The sequence below is a fragment of the Bombina bombina genome, chromosome 1, assembly GCF_027579735.1.
Source record: "Bombina bombina isolate aBomBom1 chromosome 1, aBomBom1.pri, whole genome shotgun sequence".
Classification (NCBI taxonomy): domain Eukaryota; kingdom Metazoa; phylum Chordata; class Amphibia; order Anura; family Bombinatoridae; genus Bombina; species Bombina bombina.
In genome coordinates this window covers 1322518134-1322542413 of record NC_069499.1, presented here as the reverse complement: position 1 = coordinate 1322542413, position 24280 = coordinate 1322518134, and the positions used below count along the sequence as shown (strand labels likewise).

The window sequence follows — 24280 nt, the reverse complement described above, 5'->3', positions numbered from 1 at the left end:
AAAGATTTACTCCATATCTTATGGCAAATCTTTCTATTAACAGGCCTACGAGCCTGAATCAAGGACCAAATCAGAGAACCCTCGCTTAGATAAAAATCAAGGGTTGAATCTCCAAGCAGACAGCTACAGAGAAATTAAATTTGGATGATGGAAGGGTCCCTGAATGAGAAGGTCCTGCCTCAATGGAAGCTTCCACGGTGGCAGAGATGAGATGTCCACCAGAGCGGCATACCAAGTCCTGCGAGGCCATGCAGGAGCAATGAGAATCACCGAAGCCCTCTCCTGTTTGACTCGAGCAATGACCGGAAAAGGAGAACAAATGGAGAAAACACAAACTAGGTTGAAAGACCAAGGCACTGCCAAGGCATCTATCAGTTCGGCCTGAGGATCCCTGGACCTGGATCCGTATCTCGGGAGCTTGGCGTTCCGACGACGCCATAAGATCCAGCTTCGGCCTGCTCCATCTGAGAATCAGGCTGGCAAATACTTCGGGATGGAGTTCCCATTCTCCCGGATGAAAAAGCTGTCTGCTCAAAAAAATCCGCCTCCCAATACTCCTGGGATGTGGATTGCTGACAGATAAGAGTGAGTCTCTGCCCACTGAATTAACCTGGTTACCTCCGTCATCGCTAAGGAACTCCTTGCTCCTCCCTGAAGATAGATGTAAACTACAGTCGTGATGTTGTCCGACTGGAATCTGATTAAATTGGTCGAAGCCAACTGAGGCCAAGCCTGAAGCGCATTGAATATTACTCTCACCTAGATGGGAAGGAGAGACTCCGGTCGAGTCCATACACCCTGATTCCCCAGGGAGTTTGTCCCTTCTATGATAAGGATCAGAAGACAAACTTGTACAATCTCCATTCTGCTGTCAAAGCAATTGCAGCTGCAGAGGCCTTAGTGAATTCAGAATCTTCAATATTCTGACCTCTGTAAAAATTACAACAAAAAACAAAACAAACCAAAAAAAACTTATGGATAGAGATCCGAATAGAGTTCCCAAGAAAAAACACCTTTGTCTGCGGAACTAGCGAATACTTTACCAGAGCTACCGTCCACCTATGAGTCCCAAGGTAGGGAGAACAAAGTCGGAATGAGACTGTCAGTTCAAAAGACGTCTGGATCAGAATGTCATCCAGATAAGGCGTCACTGTAATGACATGCGGCCTCAGTACCGCCGGCAGAGACTTTTTCTCAGAACCTTTGTGCCGTGGTCAGACCAAAAGGCAGATCCACAAACTGAAAATGTGTGTCCAGAAAGGCAAACCTTATGATCTTGTGATGATCTCTGCAGATAAGGACATGAATACATTCTGTATCCACGGAATTCATAAATGGACCCTCCTAGGTCTGGAAACCAAAAACTTAGATGAAGATGACACATCCACAGAGCAAGATTTCAACCCGAAGGCTCTGTGTGCCAAGACAGAAAACCCGAACTCTTAGCTGCCAACTTGGTAATCCGCAAGAAAGGCTATAACTGAACTAGCTAAGGCCAGAACTATAATTCCTTTATATCCTAAAGTAACTTTAAAGAGGCGTGTTTCTATTTCATCCTAAGTCACAAAGGAGGAATGCACACTAAGAAGCATCAGTAATGTCTTAATAAAAAGGACCCGAACTGTCACTTTAATTGAGACTATTTACTTAATAGTCCAAAGCAAATGATAAACACGTACAATCTTGCATAATGTAGACTCTTCAGAAAAGTACATGTACATGTAAATTTGGGTGCCCGTCAATCTAGGGATGTAGGCACGGCGTCAGTAAAGGAGTACCCATTGTGGGACACTGGACCAAAAAGCGTTACTGACTCCTTTAATCTTAAACAGTAACTAGATATTACCAGCTATTAGAGTATACACAGGAACCAAAAAGTCCCCCTTTGGTGCCATGTCTTATTTTAAATAAACTTCCATGAAAACATTGGAAACAGAACAATCTGAACGATCCATATTAGAATCGAGACAGAATAAAAAAAGCCACAAAATGTGTGAGACAGTTGTCAAACAAAAATGTACTGCTTTATGCGACTGAAAGAAAGAAAAAAGATAAACTCTTTACGTCACTTTAAACACTGCTTCATTGAAATCCCAATACCTCACTCAGGAAAAAACCAAATGAAGGTTTTCATGAAAATGTCCGTCTATCCCCAAATGGGACACTGACAATAGGCATAAAAAAAAACCCCAGAGAGTCATGAGTACCGCAATTTTTTTATGGGTACACCATACAAGTACAAAGCTGAATTATACATTAAACAGCTGAAAGGCATCAAATAAACATGTTACTGTCTCTTAACTACTGAAAAAGAAACATTTTATATGTGTTAGTCTTTTTTTTAAATAAAACTGAAAGAATGTATTTTCTCGTTTGCAAAAAGAAATATCAGCACACAAGTAACCGGAATGTCAGATAAGATTGCAGATTATTGGTTAAACGTCCGTAGTTATCTGCACTAAATATTTGCAAAGTTAGAGAATGCTGCTTAAGCATCTGTTAATCCTGCTACTCACAGACATTGCTATGTATAATACAGAAGCTAAGACTAGACAACAATTCCCTCGTAAGGAACCGCATGGCACAGCATGTGGGGCATGAAAGGTCCTGCAATGACCAGTGTTAATGGACACCTGTAAAGGATCATTTATAATAAAAAAATTCACACCACCTTTAAATCTTAAAGTAACATTCTCCCTTGTGTTCTGTGCACAGGTAAGACACTTGAGGGATATGAAAACTCTGTAGTAAGTATTAACAATTGTCATACTCCTGAACAACAAACAGTAGGAGCATTTAAAATAAAAATTAAACCACCACAAAAAAACGTTACTGTATCTTAAACGCAAAGGAGAATGTTACTTTGAAGTTTAAACAAGTGAGGGAAAAGACTCTGTAAGAGCAAATGTGTGTTGTAGTTAACCTCACAGAAGACGGCAGAGGTACCCTAAAAACTGATTCCCCACGTATCCTAAGCAGTTGGGGCCAGAGTTTATTAATTTGAAAAGTAGTGTACCCTGTCACTATTAAAGAACTCCCACTTAACTTAAAAAGGAATGACTTGATTAAAACTCAAGTTGCCGATATTTTATATGTGTTACTGTCTTGTTCTATTCAAACAATATCCCTTAGGATATATAGTCTTTCCGTTATTGACTCTTTTAGCCAAATCCACAGCGTAATATCAACGCTATCTGGACACAGTCTTAAGAGCTTTCCAGCACCAAAAAAAAATCTTCCGGACGGCGTGAAACCTCAGCTGTATGCCGATTAAAACACAGCTGAGGAGGCATCCAGCGTGCCGCCGAGATGGTTAGACAATGGCGCGTGCTCAACGGCAGGCAACAAAGCTCTGCCCATCATGGACGTGGCCAAAACAGGATCAACGATAAGCTACACAGGCAAAAAGGCGCGCACACAATGGCGTGTTTCGAAACTCCGCCCATCGTGGGAGGATCGTTCTCAAGCTCCCATGCGTCTATCTTTAACCAAAACAAAGCTGTCAGGAAAAGTGTAAAACGGTATAAGGAACGTTCCCCACTGAAAAATACGGTCACATGAAATAAGGCAACAAAACTCGGTTGGCTTTACTTTAAATATAAGCCGTAGCAAGCAGGGGCACCTGTCATGCAAATCATTCACCCAGTGTCATGTGTTAACCCCTTAATGCGAAAAACATGAAACCTCTATTGACAGTTCCCCAATAAACATTACTGGAAGCATGAACAAACATGCAATAAAATCTCAGCCTGCCGGCTCCCTGTTAAAAGAATCCATAAGAGGCAGGGACATGCAATATGTCAGACATAACCCTCACAAAAACCCTACATAACACTCCAAGAGAAATCCCCCCGTCGGTTGCTAAACGAGCCAGAAGCGGATGGGGTTTGTACTAAGGGAAGACGACAAGTTGCCTCTGAGCACAGATCTGCCCATGAAAACTAAGCCCCAAAGCCAGGCTAAGTTTTCAAAAATAAATAAAGTGCCAACTCCTTTGTGTACATTACCATTTTCCAGAAAAACAATTTTAGTAAGAACTTACCTGATAAATTCATTTCTTTCATATTAGCAAGAGTCCATGAGCTAGTGACGTATGTGATGTACATTCCTACCAGGAGGGGCAAAGTTTCCCAAACCTTAAAATGCCTATAAAATACACCCCTCACCACACCCACAATTCAGTTTAACTAATAGCCAAGAAGTGGGGTGATAAGAAAGGAGCGAAAGCATCAAAAATAAGGAATTGGAATAATTGTGCTTTATACAAAAAAATCATAACCACCACAAAAAGGGTGGGCCTCATGGACTCTTGCTAATATGAAAGAAATGAATTTCAGGTAAGTTCTTACATAAATTATGTTTTCTTTCATGTAATTAGCAAGAGTCCATGAGCTAGTGACGTATGGGATAGCAGATACCCAAGATGTGGAACTTCCACGCAAGAGTCACTAGAGAGGGAGGGATAAAATAAAGATGGCCAATTCCGCTGAAAAATTAATCCACAACCCAAATCAAAAGTTTCAATTTTTATAATGAAAAAAACTGAAATTATAAGCAGAAGAATCAAACTGAAACAGCTGCCTGAGGTACTATTCTACCAAAAACTGCTTCTGAAGAAGAGAAATCATCAAAATGGTAGATTTTAGTAAAAAAGTATGCAAAGAAGACCAAGTCGTTGCTTTGCAAATCTGATCAACAGAAGCTTCATTCTTAAAAGCCCAGGAAGTAGAAACTGACCTGGTAGAATGAGCCGTAATCCTCTGAGGCGGGGATTAACCCGACTACAAATAAGCATGATGAATCAAAAGCTTTAACCAAGATGCCAAAGAAATGGCAGAAGCCTTCTGACCTTTCCTAAAACCAGAAAAGATAACAAATAGACTAGAAGTCTTTCTGAAATCTGAGTAGCTTCAACATAATATTTCAAAACTCTTACCACATCCAAATAATGTAAGAATCTTTCAAAAGAAAGGCAAACAAAATATAGGCAGATTGATAACTCCAAGGAAGTGTCAATGCATACACTGCTTCCGCCTGAGGATCCCCGGACCTGAATAGGCCCTCACATCTGAACAATTTGAAAAAACACATCTGTGTAAAGAGACCATTCTTCCGGAGTTAAAGCTTGATTGACAGATAATCCGCTTCCCAATTGTCTATACCTGGGAAATGGACTGCAGAAATTAGACAGGAGCTGGATTTAGCCCAAGCAAGTATCCGAGATACTTCTTTCACAGCCTAAAGACTGAGAGTCCCACCCTGATTGACATACGCCACAGTTGTGCCATTGTCTGTCTGAAAAACAATAAACGTCTTTCTTCAAAAAGAAGCCAAAACTGAAGAACTGAGAAATGCACGGAGTTCCAAAATATCGAATGGTAATCTCTCCTGAGATTTCCAAACCCCTTGTGCTGACAGAGATCCCCAGACAGCCTCCCAACCTTAAAGACCCGCATCTGTAGTGATCATGGTCCAGGTTGAATGAACCTAAGAGACCCGTAGAACTATATGATGGTGATCTAACCACCAAATCAAAGAGTTGAACATTGGGATTCAAAGATATAAAAAGTGATATCCTAGAATCCCTGCACCATTAATTCAGCATAAAAAAAACTGGAAAGGTATCCTATGAAAATGAGCAAATGGAATCGAATCCAATGCTGCAGCCATGAGACCTAAAACGTCCATGCATATAGCAACTGAAGGAAATAGAGACTGAAGGTTCAGACAAACGGAACCCAATAAAATTGTCACAATCTATCAGGAAACCTAAAAAAGGTGACCCTTGTCTGAGGAATCAAGGAGCTTTGATAAAAAGATCCTCTAACCATGTCTTGAAGAAACAACAAAAGTTGAATCGTATGAGATTCCGCCAGTACCACGAGACTGGTCCAAATAAGGAAACACTGAGAACCTTGAAAAAATTGTTAGAGCTGTCGCTAGACCAGAAGGAAAAGCAACAAATTGGTAATGCTTGTCAAAGAAAATCTCAGAAAACGAAAACAGAAAATGAAGATATGCATCTATTGTAAACAAATAATGCCCTCACTGACCAAAAGGCAGAATAGACCATATAAACACCATTCTAAAAGATGGTACACTTATGACAATTCAAAGAGATTTTCTATCTTTGGGACAATGAATAGTTTTGAATAAAAAACCCAAACCCTGTTCCTAAAATGGAACTGGTATAAATACCCCAGAAAACTCCAGGTCTGAGCAGCGCCTTGAGCCCAACGGGTGACCAGCCGTGCTTCACAAGTATCCAATACATAAAGGTCTGAAACACACTTCAGGAAAGTGTGAGCCTTACTGGAATATGTTAGAGAAAAAAAAAAAAAAAAACACGACTTCACAGGTGGTTTTACTCCGAATCCTATTCTGTACCCAAATCTAAGAAGTTTGGACCAAATTGAACCAAAAATTTTTTAAAAAAAATCTTAACCTGCCCCTTACCAGCTAAGCTGGAATAAGAACCGCACCTACATGCAAATTTGGGGAGCTGACTTTGATCTTTTAAATGGCTTAAATTGAATGAAGAAAACTTCCAATTATAAACATGTTACTTGCGGAAGAATTAGGATTCCGTTCCTTAGTAAGAACAAAAAATATAAGCTTAAGATTTAGTCTTAGAACTCAATCTTGAAGTCCAGAGTAACAGTTTAAGAATTGAATCCAAAAGAAATATGTTATTTAGAAATCAAATTAGCATTCCAAGATTGAAGTCAAAGTTCTTCTAGCTAAAAAAGCTAAAGACAGATTAAACCTCATTTGCGAAAATATTAAAAAAAAATGACACAAATGAGATTAGCATGTTGATTAATTTAACAATGCTAAACGAATCATAATCCGATACTTGTTGCAACTGCTTCAACTTTTTGGTTGGATACTTTAGTGCAACATCAGCCAAATAAATTACAGGTCTAAGAAAAGTACCTGAAAATAAATCATTTTCCTTAAATACAAGTTTCCCATCTGAAGGAAAAAAATAAATACTATTTGCTATAGGAATAGTAGTATGTTTAGCAAGAGTAGAGATAGCCCCATTAACTTGGGGGATCTTTCCTCAAAACTTAAAACTGCCGGCAAAGGATACAATTTAAAAACCTTAAAGGAATAAAAGAAATTCCCGGCCTATTCCATTCCCTAGTATCATGAAAAAAAAACCTCTGAAGAAACCACAGAAGGTTAATAAGCAGAATTTAAATGTTAGCTAGTCTTAAAATCAAAAGAACTAGTTACTTCAATATCCAAAATAATCAACACCTTTTCAACAAAGAACAAATGTACTCTATTTAAAAAATAAAAAAGTAGATTTGTTAGTGTCAATATCGGATGAAGAATATTCTTAAAAAAACAGAGAAGGATAATTCAGTATGTTGTTGGTCATTTGAAACGTCATCAACTAAACGAGAAGTTTAAAAAAAGACCTAAAAATTTTGTTAAAAGGCGAGATGGCAGACAAAGCCTTTAGAATAGAATCAGAAAAATATTCTTATAAATTCCAAAGTATATCTTGTACATTAGATGTAAAAAGAATAGCAATAGATAATGCATAAATACTAATGGACTCTGCATGTAAAAGTTTATCATGATAACTTATTACAAACCATAGCTAAAGAAACATTCATACCATTAAAATAAATGAACCTCACTTTGGTAGGACTGATATCAGTCATCAGGAATCCAACAGTATTTTCTGATACAGGAACAGTTTTTGGAATATCTTGCAATATGTAATAGAAAAAAAAAACATATAAAGCAAAATTATCAAATTCCTTAAATGACAATTTCAGGAATGGGAAAAAAATGCAAACAGAACAGGCCTCTAGAAACCAGAAGCAACTAAAAAATGACTTAAATGTTAAAAAATCTGGCGCCAAGAATGACGCACACATTTTTTGGCGTCAAAAACGTCTGCAACAAACACGAGAGCCAAAAGTGACGCAACTACGTGAAAACTTCCGGCGTCAACTAAGACGCCGGAAATGACGTCATTGACGTCAGACAAACGTCAATCTTGCGCCAAAAAAGTCTTGCGGTAAAAATGACGCAATAAATTCTAGCATTTTTTGCACCCGCAAGCCTAACAGCCCGCAATTTAAAGGAAAAAAGTCAATTGAAAATTTAGGTAAGAAAAATATTTTAATTCATATGCATTTTCCCAAAAAAATGCAACTGAGTCTGAAAGGAAAATAAACGGATTGACCTGAATCATGGCAAATATAATTATAAAACATATTTAGAACTTTACATATAAAGTGCCAAAACATAGCTGAGAGTGTCATAAATAAAAGATAAGACTTACTTACCCAAAGACACTCATCTACATAAAGTAGATAGCCAAACCAGTACTGAAACTGTAATCAGTAGAGGTAATGGTATATAAGAGTATATCGTCTATCTGAAAAGGGAGGTAGGAGAAGAAATCTCTACGACCGATAACAGAGAACCTATGAAATAGATCCCCTAGAGGAAGACCATGGTATTCAAATAGGCAATACTCTCTCAACATCCCTCTGACATTCACTGCACTCTGAGAGGAAAACTGGGATTCAACCTGCTGCGATGCGCATAACGTAGAAATCTAGCACAAACTTACTTCACCACCTCCATGGGAGGCAAAGTTTGTAAAACTGAATTGTGGGTGTGGTGAGGGGTGTATTTATAGGCATTTTAAGGTTTGGGAAACTTTGCCCCCCTGGTAGGCATGTATATCCCATACGTCACTAGCTCATGGACTCTTGCTAATTACATGAAAGAAATAAAGTTTAGCACTTACGTTAGAAGGCTGCCCAGCAGTAGGGCATCTCACCCGGCTTGTTAAGTTCTTTCTTCCCCTTCACATTGGCCTGTGGAAAACAAAAAGTACTGAGCATCTTCTCCCTCAGACTTTTACAAACAGGGCAGCATACAATCTATGGGAGTCGCAGTGAGAAATATATCACAAGTTCCAATTACTTTAAAGCCACCAGATGCTTCTCTTTTTGTACTGAAGAGACTGATCTGGTCTAGGCTACACCCCAGAACAAAGTAGCACTAAAAAAAATAATAAACACTTGATTGAAGAATCTATAACACCTCACTCTGCCTCTTCCTATCACTAACAAAGGCAAAGAGAATGACTGGGGGGAGGGAAGGGAGGAGAGAAGATAGATAGATTAATTAGATTAATTAGATTAATTAGATTAATTAGATTAGATTAATTAGATTAATTAGATTAATTAGATTAGATAGATTAATTAGATTAGATAGATTAATTAGAATAGATAGATTAATTAGAATAGATAGATTAATTAGGATAGATAGATTAATTAGGATAGATAGATTAATTAGGATAGATAGATTAATTAGGATAGATAGATTAATTAGGATAGATAGATAGATAGATAGATAGACATATATACACAGCTCTTTGCCTCCTCCTGCTGACCAGGAGGCGATCTCATAAGGATGAAACCCATGGACTCGTCATATCTTGTAAAAGAAATACATGTTCTTGAAATTTGGTGGAGGCAACAAATGGGCACACCTGGTTTGTAGGCGATTGTTAGGTTCGAAAACTATCAAGTACAAGGAAGGTATGCAGATTTTTAGGAGCTGCCTCATAGAACTTATTCTTGACAGAGTGTGTCGTTTGAGGATCTTCAACCAACAAGGCTAATATTTCCTGCAAGAGCATGTATGTGCGCCAACCTGAAATTAAAGGACATTACTTCATCAGCTGGGGGGGTCCTGGATTTCTTAATAATAGTTGTCAGATTCCACTGTACTCCTGATTTGTGCAGGTTACCTAGAATGGTTGCTTCTGAGGGATGTCCCTGATGTGCCCAAGGCCTGCACAGCATTCCGTTCTGCCCCTTGCAAGTGTCTGCAATTTCAGAAATTATGGCTGTTATACCTCCACAATTTAAATGCAGAGTGGATATAATGCATCAAATTAAGAGATCTGTCAGAAGAGCTGCCCTCTAGATAACCCTGATGAGATTAAATCCCTGAGCACTCTGCCGCAAAGGCAATGCAGAATGACCCTGTCTAGCATGACAGGCTCAGGAAAAGTGGCATAACAGTAGAGGATCGCCAACATCCTTAAAAGCAAGGGAATTTCTACTTCCCAATCAGGATGAATTGGCTTTGGATGGCCAGTGTAATATTGTCAGAGCAAATGCCTGAGGAATATAAAAAAAATAAAAAAAAAATGTATTGTTGCATTGTTAACTGGACCACACTGATACAACATACTAGGTCATCTGGCATGTTTTGTGCTTCATATTGCTCGCCCTTAAAGAATTTTTGTGAAGGAGTTAAATTATCTGTGGATCACCCTTTCAAAGGATCAGCATGATCAGACAAAAAAAAAAAAAAATACATAAATTTAGCCAAGCTGTGCAAATAATGAGTTCACTGTTCCCGATGTCCAGGAGAAATATGCTGCACATCAGCAAGATGCCCACCAGTCAGTAAGTAAAATGAAAGCACACTATTTTCACGCCAAAATATTAAGTGCAGAAGTAACTTACAAGCAAAAAAACTTGTAACAGGGCTAAAAATCCTGATTGAGACCCTGCTGAGGACTGGGGCTCTGGTGTGCACTAAAGTAGATATCGGAGAATCTAAAGACTACCTCAATTTTTAAAGGTGTAAAAGTGCTGCCAACAGGCTATATGGAACATGTGTACATGGTCATACCAATAGCCTTTGGGCTATGAAGATGCATGGTACTTACCTGTAAGTGCCTTTATCTACTATGTTTATCTTAGACGCAGAAGACTGCTTCCAGTAGATGCAAGCACAGCTACAAGGATCAGTATGGTTATAAAAAGGACCAACACACTAGAGCAGAGCTTTGGTATGCATGCCCACATTTCACCTTGGAGGCATCTGCACACTGTGATAAGAAAATCACTGCCTGGCTGAACTGCAGTTTACCCCTCTACCCTCTTTGATAGGTGTTCTATAACCAAAATAAGACCCATTACCTCAGAACCTAGAAACCTGAAAATCAGTACTTTAAATTTCACTTAATTCGTTGCTGGAGTCAAAATTTAGAGGGATTTAAAGCGGATTGTTTTGCCTTAATGGACTGATGTTTTAATCCCACATGTGTTTTGTGGACTACTCTTATGAATTGCATGTTTATGGAGACCTGAACAATTTTTAGACATACCAACTCTTATCTAACTAAATTCAGGATAGAATATGTAGGATACTATGATAATCATACAAAAATTGTACAGATTGCTAAAGCTACCACCCAAACAAATCTAAAATGACAATTCAGAAATAAGATTTGAAAGAAATGCATCTTGAATTTCCTCTTGTATGACTCATGAAGACCAACAGCCAAAGGCTAAACAGATTAGTCTAGTCAAAATTACTCAGATAGAGCATGCCATTTTAAGCAACTTTCTAATTTACTCCTATCAATTTTTTTCGTTCTTAGTATCTTTATTTGAATGTAAGCTTGGGAGACAGCCCATGTTTGGTTAAGCACCTGGGTAGCGATTGGTGACTACATTTCAGACACCAATCAGTAAGTGCTACCAAGGTACTGAACCAAACATGGGCCAGCCCCTATGCTTACATTCTTGCTTTTTCAAATAAAGATAAAGACAAATAGGAATAAATTAGAAAGTTGCTTAAAATTGCATACTCTAGTCAAAATTAAACTTTCATGAATATATTGTTCCTTTAACAGCAGCTAAAGGAATTTGTAATGGTAGGTAGGCTATAGGGTTCTTCAAACTAAGGGTCGGGACCCATTACTAGCTTCAGCAGTTGGTCAGAAGTGTAAAACTGATAAGTTCTGCAAACACTGACAGTCGTCTGATGTTATTACTCCAGTATTAAATCTGGATTGGTTCTGACCAATCAGTTATGGTTCTAAAACATGTACTGGAAAATCCCCCCCCCCCCCCCCCCGAAAAAAACAAAACAAAATTATGCTTACCTGACAATTTTATTTCCACCGTGGGGAGGAGAGTCCATGGCTTCATTCATTACTTGTGGGAATTAAGAACCTGGCCACCAGGAGGAGGCAAAGATACCCAAGCCAAAGGCTTAAATACTCCCACTCCCCTCAACCCCCAGTCATTCTGCAAAGGGAACAAGGAACAATAGGAGAAACATTAGGGTATAAATGGTGCCACAAGAATATTAAATTTAGGTCCGCCCATCGGAGATCTGTGCGGGGGCCGTGGACTCTCCTCCCCACGATGGAAGGAGAAAAAATAAAATAAAAAATCAGGTAAGCATAGTTTGTTTTCCATCTAAAGGGGAGGAGAGTCCACAGCTTCATTCGTGGGAAACATACCCAAGCTCTTAGACACTGAATGAAACCGGGAGTGTAAAAGGCAGACCCCTAATCTGAGGGCACCACAGCCTGTAGAACCTGTCTCCCAAAAACAGCTTCCGCAGAAGCAAAAAAAAAAAAAAAAAAAAAAAACAAATTTATAAAACTTAGTGAAGGTATGCAAGGAGAACCAGGTAGCCGACTTGCAAATCTGCTCTATAGAAGCCTAATTTTTAAAGGCCCAAGAGGAAGCTACAGCTCTAGTTGAATGAGCCGTGTTCCTCTAAGGAGGCTTATGTCCCGCTGTCTCGTAGGCCAAACTGATCAAGCTCCTCAATCAAAAAGACAAAGTAGACGCCCTATGACCCCTGCGCTTCCTTGAATACATGACAAAAAGTGACTTAGATTGTTTGAAATCCTTTGTAGCCTGAAGATAGAATTTCAAAGCACGAACCACGTCCAGATTATGAAGTAAAATCTACTTAGACACCACCTTGGGGAGAAACCCGAAGCCTGTGCGGAGAAGCGCCTTGTCTGCATAAAACACCAGATAAGGGGGCTCATATTAAAAGGCCGTCAGCTCAGAAACTCTGTGCCGAAGCAATGGCCAACAGAAAGAACTTTCCATGAGAGAAGTTATGTCAAGAGAATGCATTGGCTCAAACGGAACCTTCTGCAAGACCCTAAGTACCAAATTTAAGCACCAAGGGGGGAGCAGTATGCCTATAAACAGGCCTGATTTGAGACAGAGCCTGAACAAAAGCTTGGACGTCAGGGAGATCAGCAAGTCTCCTGTGCAACAGAACAGATAACCGAAATTTGTCCTTAGGGAACTAGCGGTGAGACCCTTCTCCAGACCTTCTTGGAGATAAGAAAATCCTGGATACTCTCACCCTATGCCAAGGGTAGCCATGACTCACACCAAGACAACTCCACACCTTATGATAGATGAGTCGAGTGACCGGTTTTCTTGCCTGAACTAGTGTCAATCACATTATCAGGAAAAAAAAAAACTTTTGCCAAGACTAAATGTTCAATCTCCATGCAGTCAGCCTCAGAGAATCGAGATTTTGATGTTGAAAAGGACCCTGCTCCAGCAGATCCCTGCGACAGGGTAACCTCCACGGCGGAGAGGATGACATCCCCACCAGATCTGCAAACCATGTCCTCGGCCACGAAGGAGCAATCAGAATGGTGGATACTCCCTCCTGCTTTATACGAGCCACTACACGGAGGAAGAAGCGGTAACTGAGGAAATATGTATACTAGACCAAACCCAAGGCATTGCTAAGGCATCCATTAGCTCCGCATCGAGGAAGCTTGCAATTCAACATTGACGTTAAGAGATCGATCTCGAGCGTCCCCATCTGAGACAGATCTCCGCAAACACTTCGGGGTGAAGCGACCATTCCCCCAGATGAAAAAAAAAATTTAAAAAAAAGTATGCCTGCTGAGAAAATCAGCCTCCCAGATGTCCACACCTGGGATGTGGATCGCAGAGAGCAAACAGTTGTGGGTCTCTGCCCACTTCCGGATCTGACACAACTTCCTCATTACCAGGGAGCTCCTCGTACCCCCCTGGTGGTTGATGTAAGCCACAGAGGTAATATTGTCCGTCTGGAACCTGATAACGTTCAAGTCCCCCAGACGAGGCCACGCCTTCAGAGCATTGTAGATCGTTCGAAGCTCCAGAATATTTATTGGAAGAAGAGCCTCTAAGCGAGACCACTTCCCCTGTGCCATCCTGGAACCCCAAACAACTCCCCATCCCGCCAGTCTGTGGTAACAATCTCCAAGGATGGTATCAGGAAGGATGTCCCCATGGACAGGTGATCCTGGCAGATCCACCAGAAGAGGGAAAGCAGAGTCCACGCATCCATGTATATCAGCTGCAACAGATCGGAATGATAGCCGTTCCACTGTCAACATGCACAATTGAAGAGGTCTGAGATGAAACCTGGTGAATGGAATGATGTCCATGCTGGAGACCATGAGCCCAATCATCTCCATGCACTGAGCTACAGATGGTCTCACTGTAGACTGGAGGGCAAGAGGAGGTAGACGCCACCTTTGTGCGTTGCTCATCTGAGAAAGATCTTCATGGACACTGAGTCTATGATTGTGCCCAAGAACTCCACCCTGGCACTGGGAACCAGAGAACTCTTCTAGATGAATCTTTTAACTGTTAGATTGAAGTAACTGCAGCAGGACCCTGGTGTGGGCCTCTGCCAGATGGGATGACGGCGCCTGAACCAGAATGTCATCCAGGTATGGTACCACCGCAATGCCCTGGGATCTGGCTACTGCTAGAAGGGCCCCCAGGACCTTAGTGAAGACTCAGGGCCATCGCCAGATCGAAGGGAAGAGCCACAAACTGGAAGTGCTGATCCAGAAAGGCAAATCTGAGGAACCTGAAATGGTCCCTGTGAATCGGAACATGAATGTAGGCATCCTTCAAGTCTACAGAGGTCATTAGCTGCCCCTCTTGAACTTGGGGCAGAATGGATCTGAGTTTCCCATTTTGAACGATGGAACGGAGAGTAACTTGTTTAAACATTTGAGGTCCAGAAATCGGGCGGAACGTGCCCTCCTTTGGACCAAAAACAAATTGGCGTAATACCCTAGACCCCTTTCTGCCTGGGGTACTGGTACAATAACCCCTAGAGCGGAGAGATCCCACACGCAACCCAGAAAGGCCTCTTTTTTCCGGCCTTGAAGACAGGTTTGACAGCAGGAATCTGCCCCTGGGTGGAGAGGACTTGAACCCTATCCTGTAAGTCTGGGCAACTATCTCCAGAACCCAGGGGTCCTGGACATCCTGCAACCAGGTGTCGGGACAATCTGCCCCCCACTCGGTCTGCAGACCAGTCGGGGGCCGCCCCTTCATGCGGCTTCTTGTGCCATTTAGACTTGTTCCAAGCTTGAGCAGGCTTCCAGGGACCCTTGGTTTGGTCCGCTTTCGCAGCGGGCTGTTTGTGTTGCGCTTTATCCCCCAAAAGGGATGAAAATTAGCACCCTTAGGTTTTGCCTTCTTATCCTGAGGAAGGAAAGCACCCTTGCCTCCCGTAACTGTGGATATGATAGAGTCTAGACCTGGACCGAACAGGATCTTGCCCTTAAAAGGCAAAGACAGCAGCCTCGTCTTGGAGATCATGTCCGCCAACCACGATTTTAGCTAGAGCCCTGCGTGCTAGAACCGAAAAATCAGATACTTCAGCATCCAGGCGGATAATCTGCATATTAGCGTCACGAACGAAGGAATTGGCTACCTTTAGGGCTCTAATCTTTTCCTGCACCTCCTTGAAAGAGGGTTCACCCTCAATCATATCAATAAGGCATCGCACCAATATGACGCAGCTCCTGCAAACGACGCTGCGGGTTGAAAAACAAAACAGGTGTGTTGAAACATCTTTCGTAACACATTTTCCAACATTTTATTCATAGGCTCCTTGAAAGTAGAACTATCGTCTAAAGGGATCGTTGTGCGCTCAGCGAGCGTGGAAATGTGCCATCCACCTTGGGAATGGTCCCTTACAATTCTAGCTGGGCCTCTGGGACAGGGAAAAGCTTTTTAAAGTGAGAAGAGGGGGAAAAAGGAAGAACCTAACTGCTCCCACTCGTTCTTTATAATGTTCGCCATCTTGACAGGAACCACCAATGGCAGGGGCACTCACCACCTCCTATGACCCGGACTGCAGAAACAGTTTGTCTCCTCCGTCGCAGATCAGACCGGAAGTGAAGAGGCCCCACCCGGTCACAAGGATGTCTACGCAGGACCGACCCTGCCAAGAAAACGTGCCAAAAAAGACAGCGCAAAAACTCCCGGAAGAGAACCTGTCAGTTCCACAAAAAAAAATGCCAGAGCCGAGTCCTTGCACATAACAGCCATTACACAATAAACTTTTCAATTACATAGCGCCCCCCCCCCCCCGTTCAATAATCCCCTTATAGGAATATTAACTAGGGATGCACCAAAATTTCGGCCGAAAATTGCATTTTTGGCTATTTCGGTTTTCGGGTTTTTTGCCTGTTAGTTTCGGTAAAATTATTGTGTAGCATATTTCAAATTTGATGCTAGCCTAGAGCTGCTGTTTAAGTTTATTACTTCACTTACTGTTCTGCAAATGAGTTTTCTAGGATTATACTTTATTTGGATAATTGGTAAAAAAAAAACTGTTAAAATATGATTATGTTACATAGAACTAAATGAAGAATACTACAGTATATTGATATTTATAATTGTTTTAAGAAGGGATGCACCAAAAGTTTGGTCGCAGAAACATTTTGGTCGAAAATGGCATTTTTTGCCTGTTTTTTTTCTTGGTAAAATTATTGTGTAGCATATTATTGTTTTAAGATATTTTTGTCCAATTTTAGTGTGTTACTTTCAATAAAAGTGTGGGCTTTTTTATGGGCTCTAATTATGCAAAAAAAAATAAAAAAAAAAAATAATAATTTGAAAAAAATACATTTTCGGTATCAGTTTCGGTTTTCGGCCAAGTGCATCCCGGATTTTTGGATTCGGTCCAGAATTTCCATTTCGGTGCATCACTAATATTAACCCTTGATTCGATAAAGACAACGGTGCCACACTGTGGCCCTGTCTTCTGTGTTCTTATATAAAAATGAAACTCTTACTAGAATCTATGCCGTGGAACAGGAACACGGCCCTTCAAGTGTGACCGGTGATAGCTGCGCTCCTGACATGGACTTGAGAGAAGAACGCAATCTGCAAAACTCATCAATGCCAATTGCTATAGGAGCTGTTAATATGAGTCGGGATGGTGTCGTAAAGGGAAGCTCCCTCTGAATCTCCGGACTAACTTTCACCCAGGCCCTCAACCGAGAAGCTTTAAGGGCTACTTAAACTCTTGTCCATAGCGAAGAGTAGTACCCCTCATAAGTGACCTCCAATTTTCCGGCACCTCTCTGCCTTTCGTCACAGGAAGTGGCAAAGAATGACCTGGGGGGGGGAGTGAGGGAGGTATTTAAGCCTTTGGCTGGGGTGTCTTTGCCTCCTCCTGGTGGCTACTTTCTTAATTCCCACAAGTAATGAATGAAGCCATGGACTCTCCTCCCCTTTAGATGGAAAGTAATTTTATAGTGCAAAACTTGAGATTACACAGGGTGTCTGATAGGCAAATGTGTATTTTAAGATGAAAGCATGATTAAGTTTAAATAGTGACATTTTATATACATAATATAAATTTAAGTTTAATATCTTTAAACCCACACCACATGTATTACAAAGTCGCCACATTTTGATGACGACTAGTCAAGGAAGACTTAAGAGCATTAAAATTAGAAACCAAAAAAAAATCTCCATAAAATCAGATGTGATGAGTCTAAGACTGAAAATATCCTGCTTTGCTACTTAAAGGGCGAGTTCTCCAAAAACCAGAACTACTTCTAGGTAAAGGTTCTCTCTAGATCTGTTAAGTTGCAATTTTCTTGACAATTCAAAGTACCCCAAATCAACTTACCACCAAGTTGTGAATGTGTTGTACAGTGTCTCCGTTCAGCAATTCCACATCCAGGTTATGCAAATCCTCACCAACAGAACACACAGTCTAAACAAGAAATCAAAATGGATCATAACCCAACCACAGGAAGCCCCCAGCAATACAGCCAGAACACACTTTGTTCAATAATCTGTTACCCTAATAAGCTTAGCCTTACCACAGAGCAATTATTTTCAAATGTTACATTCGAGTTAGCCCTCTAGAGCAGGGAGGGACAACTAGCTGCTCTAGTGCTACATGCGGCCCCCAGATTAAAAAAAAAATAAAAAAAAAAAATAATTTGTGCCACAGTTTATAGCTCCAGGAAAAACTAAAAATGAACCACATCATTTATGCTTACCTCAAATTCTTTTTTTTTCTTGGCAGTGAGTACATTCATTTACCTATGGGGAATAATTCACCTGGCCACCAAGAGGAAACAGACACCCAACACAAGGCTTTATATATCCCTTACACTTCGCTCTCAAAAGTAAAAAGATACATGGGGTATTGAGGTGACAAATACTGCCACTACATTAATTTAGTTTGTGGACTCACTGCCAAGAAAAATAATTTATCAGGAAAGCATAAATTATGTTTTCTTTCTAATGGCAGTGAGTTCACAAATTCATTCGTTTACCTACGGGAAACTATACCCAAACTGTAAAGGACACAAAATAAATAGGGAGAGAAAGGAAGGCAGTCCTAAGAACTAGGCACAACAGCTTGAAGAACCTCTCCCAAGACAAGCCTCAGCTGAAGCGAAAACAAATTTGTAAAATTTTGTGAAATTAGGCAATAAGGATGAGGAAGTAAACTTAGAAATCTGTTCAACCGACGCCTCATTCTTGAATTCCAGGAAGAAGAGATAGCACGGGTAGAACGTGCAGTAATTTGAGAGGGAGGCTGCTGGCCTGCTTCCAAATACGCAACTCGAATCACACTTCTGAGCCAGAATGATAAACAGCAGTGGCCTTCTGCACTTACCAGAATACAAAAAAAAAAAAAAAAAAAAGTAGACTGACAGAGCTCCTTGGTAACATGAAGATAGGACTTTACAGCCAAACTGCTTTAAAACCTCTTTAGAAGAAGGGTTGGGACAAAGGAGGAACCACCATTTCCTGATTAATAGTGTGTGGAAACAACCTTAGGTAAAAACCACATTTGATCTTTCATGCAGATAAGGCTGTGCTGCAAACAAATAAGGTGGGTCACATTGCAAAGCATACATCTCAGATACTCTCCTAGCAGAATCGATCGCTAACAAAACAATTTCCAGGATAAAAGTATAAATGGAATGCATAGGCTCAAACCTGATCCGGGTGAAGAGCTCTTAGAACAAGATTGAGAGTCTATGGAGGAGCAACATATTTAAATACAGGCCGATTCTAGCCAAAGAATGAACAAAATACTAAACATCTGGCAACTGAGCCAACTTCTTATGTAAAAGAAAGCAGAGATTTGCCCTTTGAGAACTAGCTGACAGGCCTCTCTCTAAACCATCCTTTAGAAATCTAAGGGGCCTAGTTATCAAGCAGTCAACCTCAAATACGCTGGAATTCCGCAGTGTATTTGTGGCGAGGCTGATTCGCCTTAGTTATCAAAGGCTAGAGACCTGCAAAAGTAGAATTTTGTGACGTAAGCTTCGATCCGCCGGACTCAGTCCGACACAGATCGATTCTTAAGTCACTCCAGATGTTCCGCACACAAGTGCGGCACAATCTGACTACTTTTGCTAGTTATCCAAAAACTAGCAGGTGCGCTCAGCACTTTTCCGGCCCAGCGTACCTGATTTTCATGTTCGCTGCTGCCAGACATCCCATTGATTCCTATGGGAGATGTCTACACCTAACACCCTAACATGTACCCCGAGTCTAAACACCACTAATCTGCCCCCCCTACACCGCCGCAACTAAATAAAGTTATTACCCCCTAAACCACCGCTCCCGGAGCCCACCGCAAGCTATTCTATACATATTAACCCCTAAACCGCCGCTCCCGGAGCCCACCGCAAGCTATTCTATACATATTAACCCCTAAACCGCCGCTCCCTGACCCCGCCGCAACTATAATGTATTAACCCCTAAACCGCCGCTCCCAGACCCTGCCGCAACCTATATTAGATTTATTAACCCCTAATCTGCCCCCCCCCTACACCGTCGCCACCTATAATACATTTATTAACCCCTATCCTGCCCCCCACTACACCGCCGCCACTGTAATAAAATTATTAACCCCTAAACCTAAGTCTAATTAAATATTAAATAAATCTAAATATTGATATTATGAACTAAATTAATCCTATTTAAAACTAAATACTTACCTTTAAAATAAACCCTAATATAGCTACAATATAAATAATTATATTGTAGCTATGTTAGGATTTATTTTTATTTTACAGGTAACTATCAATTTATTTTAACCAGGTACAATAGCTATTAAATAGTTATTAACTATTTAATAGCTTAACTAGCTAAAAGAGAAATTTACCTGTAAAATAAAAACTAACCTAAGTTACAATTACACCTAACCCTACACTATCATTAAATAAATTATTCCTATTTAAAAAACTAAATACTTACCTGTAAAATAAACCCTAAGATAGCTACAATGTAATTAAATTACATTGTAGCTATCTTAGGATTTATATTTATTTTACAGGCAACTTTTTATTTATTTTAGCTAGTTAGAATAGTTATTAAATAGTTATCAACTATTTAGTAACTACCTAGCTAAAAGAAATACAAAATTACCTGTAAAATAAATCCTAACCTAAGTTACAATTAAACCTAACACTACACTATCATTAAATAAATTACCTACAAATAACTACAATTAAATACAATTACATAAACTAACTAAAGTACTAAAAATAAAAAAAAAAAGGTAGCAAACATTTAAAAAATATTACAACAATTTTAAGCTAATTACACCTAATCTAAGCCTCCTAATAAAACAAAGCCCCCCAAAATAAAAAAATTCCCTACCCTATTCTACATTAAAAAAGTTCAAAGCTCTTTTACCTTACCAGCCCTTAAAAGGGCCTTTTTTGTGGGGCATGCCCCAAAGAATTCAGCTCTTTTGCCTGTAAAAGAAAAATACAACCCACCACCCACATACCCCTAATCTAACCCAAACCCCCCTTAAAATAACCTAACACTAATCCCCTGAAGATCATCCTACCTTTAGTCGTCTTCACTCAGCCGAGCCACCGATGGAACTGAAGGGGAGATCCGGAGAGGCAGAAGTGATCCTCCAAGGGGCGCTGAAGAAATCTTCTATCCGGGCGATGTCCTCTTCCAAGCGGGGTCTTCAATCTTCATCCCGCCGACGCGGAACATCCTCCTTTCCCGACGGACTACCGACGAATGAAGGCTCCTTTAAGGGACGTCATCCAAGATGGCGTCCCTTCAATTCCGATTGGCTGATAGGATTCTATCAGCCAATCGGAATTGAAGGGACGCCATCTTGGATGACGTCCCTTAAAGGAGCCTTCATTCGTCGGTAGTCCGTCGGGAAAGGAGGATGTTCCGCGTCGGCGGGATGAAGATTGAAGACCCCGCTTGGAAGAGGACATCGCCCGGATAGAAGATTTCTTCAGCGCCCCTTGGAGGATCACTTCTGCCTCTCCGGATCTCCCCTTCAGTTCCATCGGTGGCTCGGCTGAGTGAAGACGACTAAAGGTAGGATGATCTTCAGGGGATTAGTGTTAGGTTATTTTAAGGGGGGTTTGGGTTAGATTAGGGGTATGTGGGTGGTGGGTTGTATTTTTCTTTTACAGGCAAAAGAGCTGAATTCTTTGGGGCATGCCCCACAAAAGGCCATTTTAAGGGCTGGTAAGGTAAAAGAGCTTTGAACTTTTTTAATGTAGAATAGGGTAGGGCATTTTTTTATTTTGGGGGCTTTGTTATTTTATTAGGGGGCTTAGATTAGGTGTAATTAGCTTAAAATTGCTGTAATGTTTTAAATGTTTGTTACCTATTTTTTTATAACTTAGATTTTTTTATTTTTAGTAGTTTAGTTAGTTTATGTAATTGTATTTAATTGTAGTTATTTGTAGTTAATTTATTTAATGATAGTGTAGAGTTAGGTTTAATTGTAACTTCGGTTAGGATTTATTTTACAGGTAATTTTGTATTTATTTTAGCTAGGTAGTTAAATAGTTTAATAACTATTTAATAACTATTCTAACTAGCTAAAATAAATACAAAGTTGCCTGTAAAATAAATATAAATCCTAAGATAGCTACAATGTAATTATTAATTACATTGTAGCTATCTTAGGGTTTATTTTACAGGTAAGTATTTAGTTTTAAATAGGAATAATTTATTTAATGATAGTGTAGTGTTAGGTGTAATTGTAACTTAGGTTAGTTTTTATTTTACAGGTAAATTTCTCTTTATTTTAGCTAGGTAAGCTATTAAATAGTTAATAACTATTTAATAGCTATTGTACCTGGTTATATTGTAGCTATGTTAGGATTTATTTTTATTTTACAGGTAACTCAATTTATTTTAATTATTATTTATATTGCAGCTATATTAGGGTTTATTTTAAAGGTAAGTATTTAGTTTTAAATAGGATTAATTTAGTTCATAATATCAATATTAGATTTATTTAATTAATATTTAAGTTGGGGGGGTGTTAGGTTTAGTGTTAGACTTAGGTTTAGGGGTTAATTTTATTACAGTGGGGTTAATACATATATTATAGTTGCGGCAGGGTCAGGGAGCGGCGGTTTAGGGGTTAAACTATTTTGTTGCGGCGAGGTGCGGGATCAGCAGGATAGGGGTTAATAACTTTATTATAGAGGGCGACTGTATAGGGGGGGGCAGGATAGGGGTTACTAGGTATAATGTAGGTTGCGGCGGTGTCCGTCAGCGGCGGTTTAGGGGTTAATACATTTATAAGAGTTGCGGCGGGGTCTAGGAGCGTCGGTTTAGGGGTTACTAACTTTGAGTTGCGGGGGGCTCTGGTATAGGGGGTAGAACAGTGTAGTTAGTGTGGGTGCTTAGTGACAGGCTAGCAAGAAAGCTGTAAAAAAGCCGAAGAGCAGCGAGATCGGATGAGTGATAACTCACAATCCGCTGCTCATCGCCCCGTACTTGGCTTTTTGACAGCTTTTTTGATAACTTAGGCGAATTTTTGCAGGTCCGCGGCTGCGATGTGAGGCAAGCTTAGGCGGGCGTATTGGGCCGGCGAAGACAGGTAAAATAGACATGTTAATAACTACCCCCCTATGAATTTGCAGGGTCTTACTCTTATGCCAGGGAAACCCCCCTATCCACACACCAATACAGAAAAGTTCTACACACTTTGGCTTTCTGGCCTGAACCAATGCATCAGACTTATATACCAGTCAAACGTCTGACAAAACTAAGTGTTCAATCTCCATGCAGCCAGCCTCATAGAATCTAGGTTTTGATCAAAGAATGGACCATGAGCCAGAAGGTCTGGCCTTAGAGGTAACCGCCACAGAGGAGCAGATGACATTTTCATTAGATCCACCCGTTTGATTTCAGGAAAGACTGAGATCCCTGGACCTCAATCTGTATCTTGGCAGTTTGTCATTTAGATGAGAAGCCATCAGGTCTATGTCTGGACATCCCCATCTGCGGGTGATCTTGCAAAACACATCCAGGTTTAGAAAATCTGCTCCCAAATTGTCCACACCTGGAATGTGTAAAGCTGATAGTTAATTGTAAGTCTCCGCCCAATGAAGAGCAAGAGACTTCCCTCATTGCAAGAGAACTGCGGGTTCTGCCCTGGTGGTTGATGTAGTTCAGTGTTGTGATTTTGCCTGACCGAAATTCAATAAACTGGACATAATGCAACTGGCCATGTTTGTAGTGCATTATCCCTAAATTGTTTATAGGGAGACATTTCTTCTGAATGCCAAGTCCCCAGCCTGTCAAGCTTGCATCCAAGCAGGACACAGTAGACATCTGCCCAAGAGAATTAGTTCCTGAGACCACCACCAAGAGAGCCTCTTGTTGCTGGGTCTACACCGATTACTTTAGGCAATTGTCTGTTCCATTGATTCAACATACATAACTGCAGACTTCTCAGATGACCGTAATAAAAAAAAAAAAGAAAAAAAAAAAAAAAAGAGAAAAAAAAAAAAAGAGAAAAAAAATAGTATCCAAAGCCGCCACCATGAGACCTAAAACATTGAGTCACTGGAGGACAAAGTGTGGATTGTTAAAGACGGTAAGCTGACTGTAGTTTCATGGTCATACAAACAGAATCTACGATAGTCCCTAGAAAGGACACTCTGAACCTGAAAAAAAGTGTGCTCATTCTTAACTCCACTTTCCAACCATGAGATTGAAGATTCATTTAGCAAACTCATACAGAGAGGCTTCTCTGGTAAAGCGCTTGAACCAATATATCATCTAAGTAAGGCACCATGGCAATCAGACTACTGCAAGAAGTGCTCCTAGGACCTTTGTGAAAATCTGTGGAGCCGTAGCCAAACCAAAAGGGA

The 24280-nt window shown here is 40.4% G+C and overlaps 1 protein-coding gene across 1 annotated transcript in view; it reads right to left on the bottom strand.

Moving 5' to 3' along the window:
- Positions 1-836: 836 nt before the first annotated feature.
- The window catches only part of LOC128664558 (borealin-2-like), an 87048-nt gene continuing 63604 nt past the window's right edge, over positions 837-24280 (bottom strand). Inside the window, exons 9-12 of the mRNA XM_053719378.1 lie at positions 17776-17862; positions 10980-10987; positions 10727-10795; positions 837-930 (exon numbers count right to left, since the gene is read on the bottom strand). Coding sequence (XP_053575353.1) covers positions 837-930; positions 10727-10795; positions 10980-10987; positions 17776-17862 — 258 coding nt within the window. The remainder of the gene's footprint in view (positions 931-10726; positions 10796-10979; positions 10988-17775; positions 17863-24280) is intronic.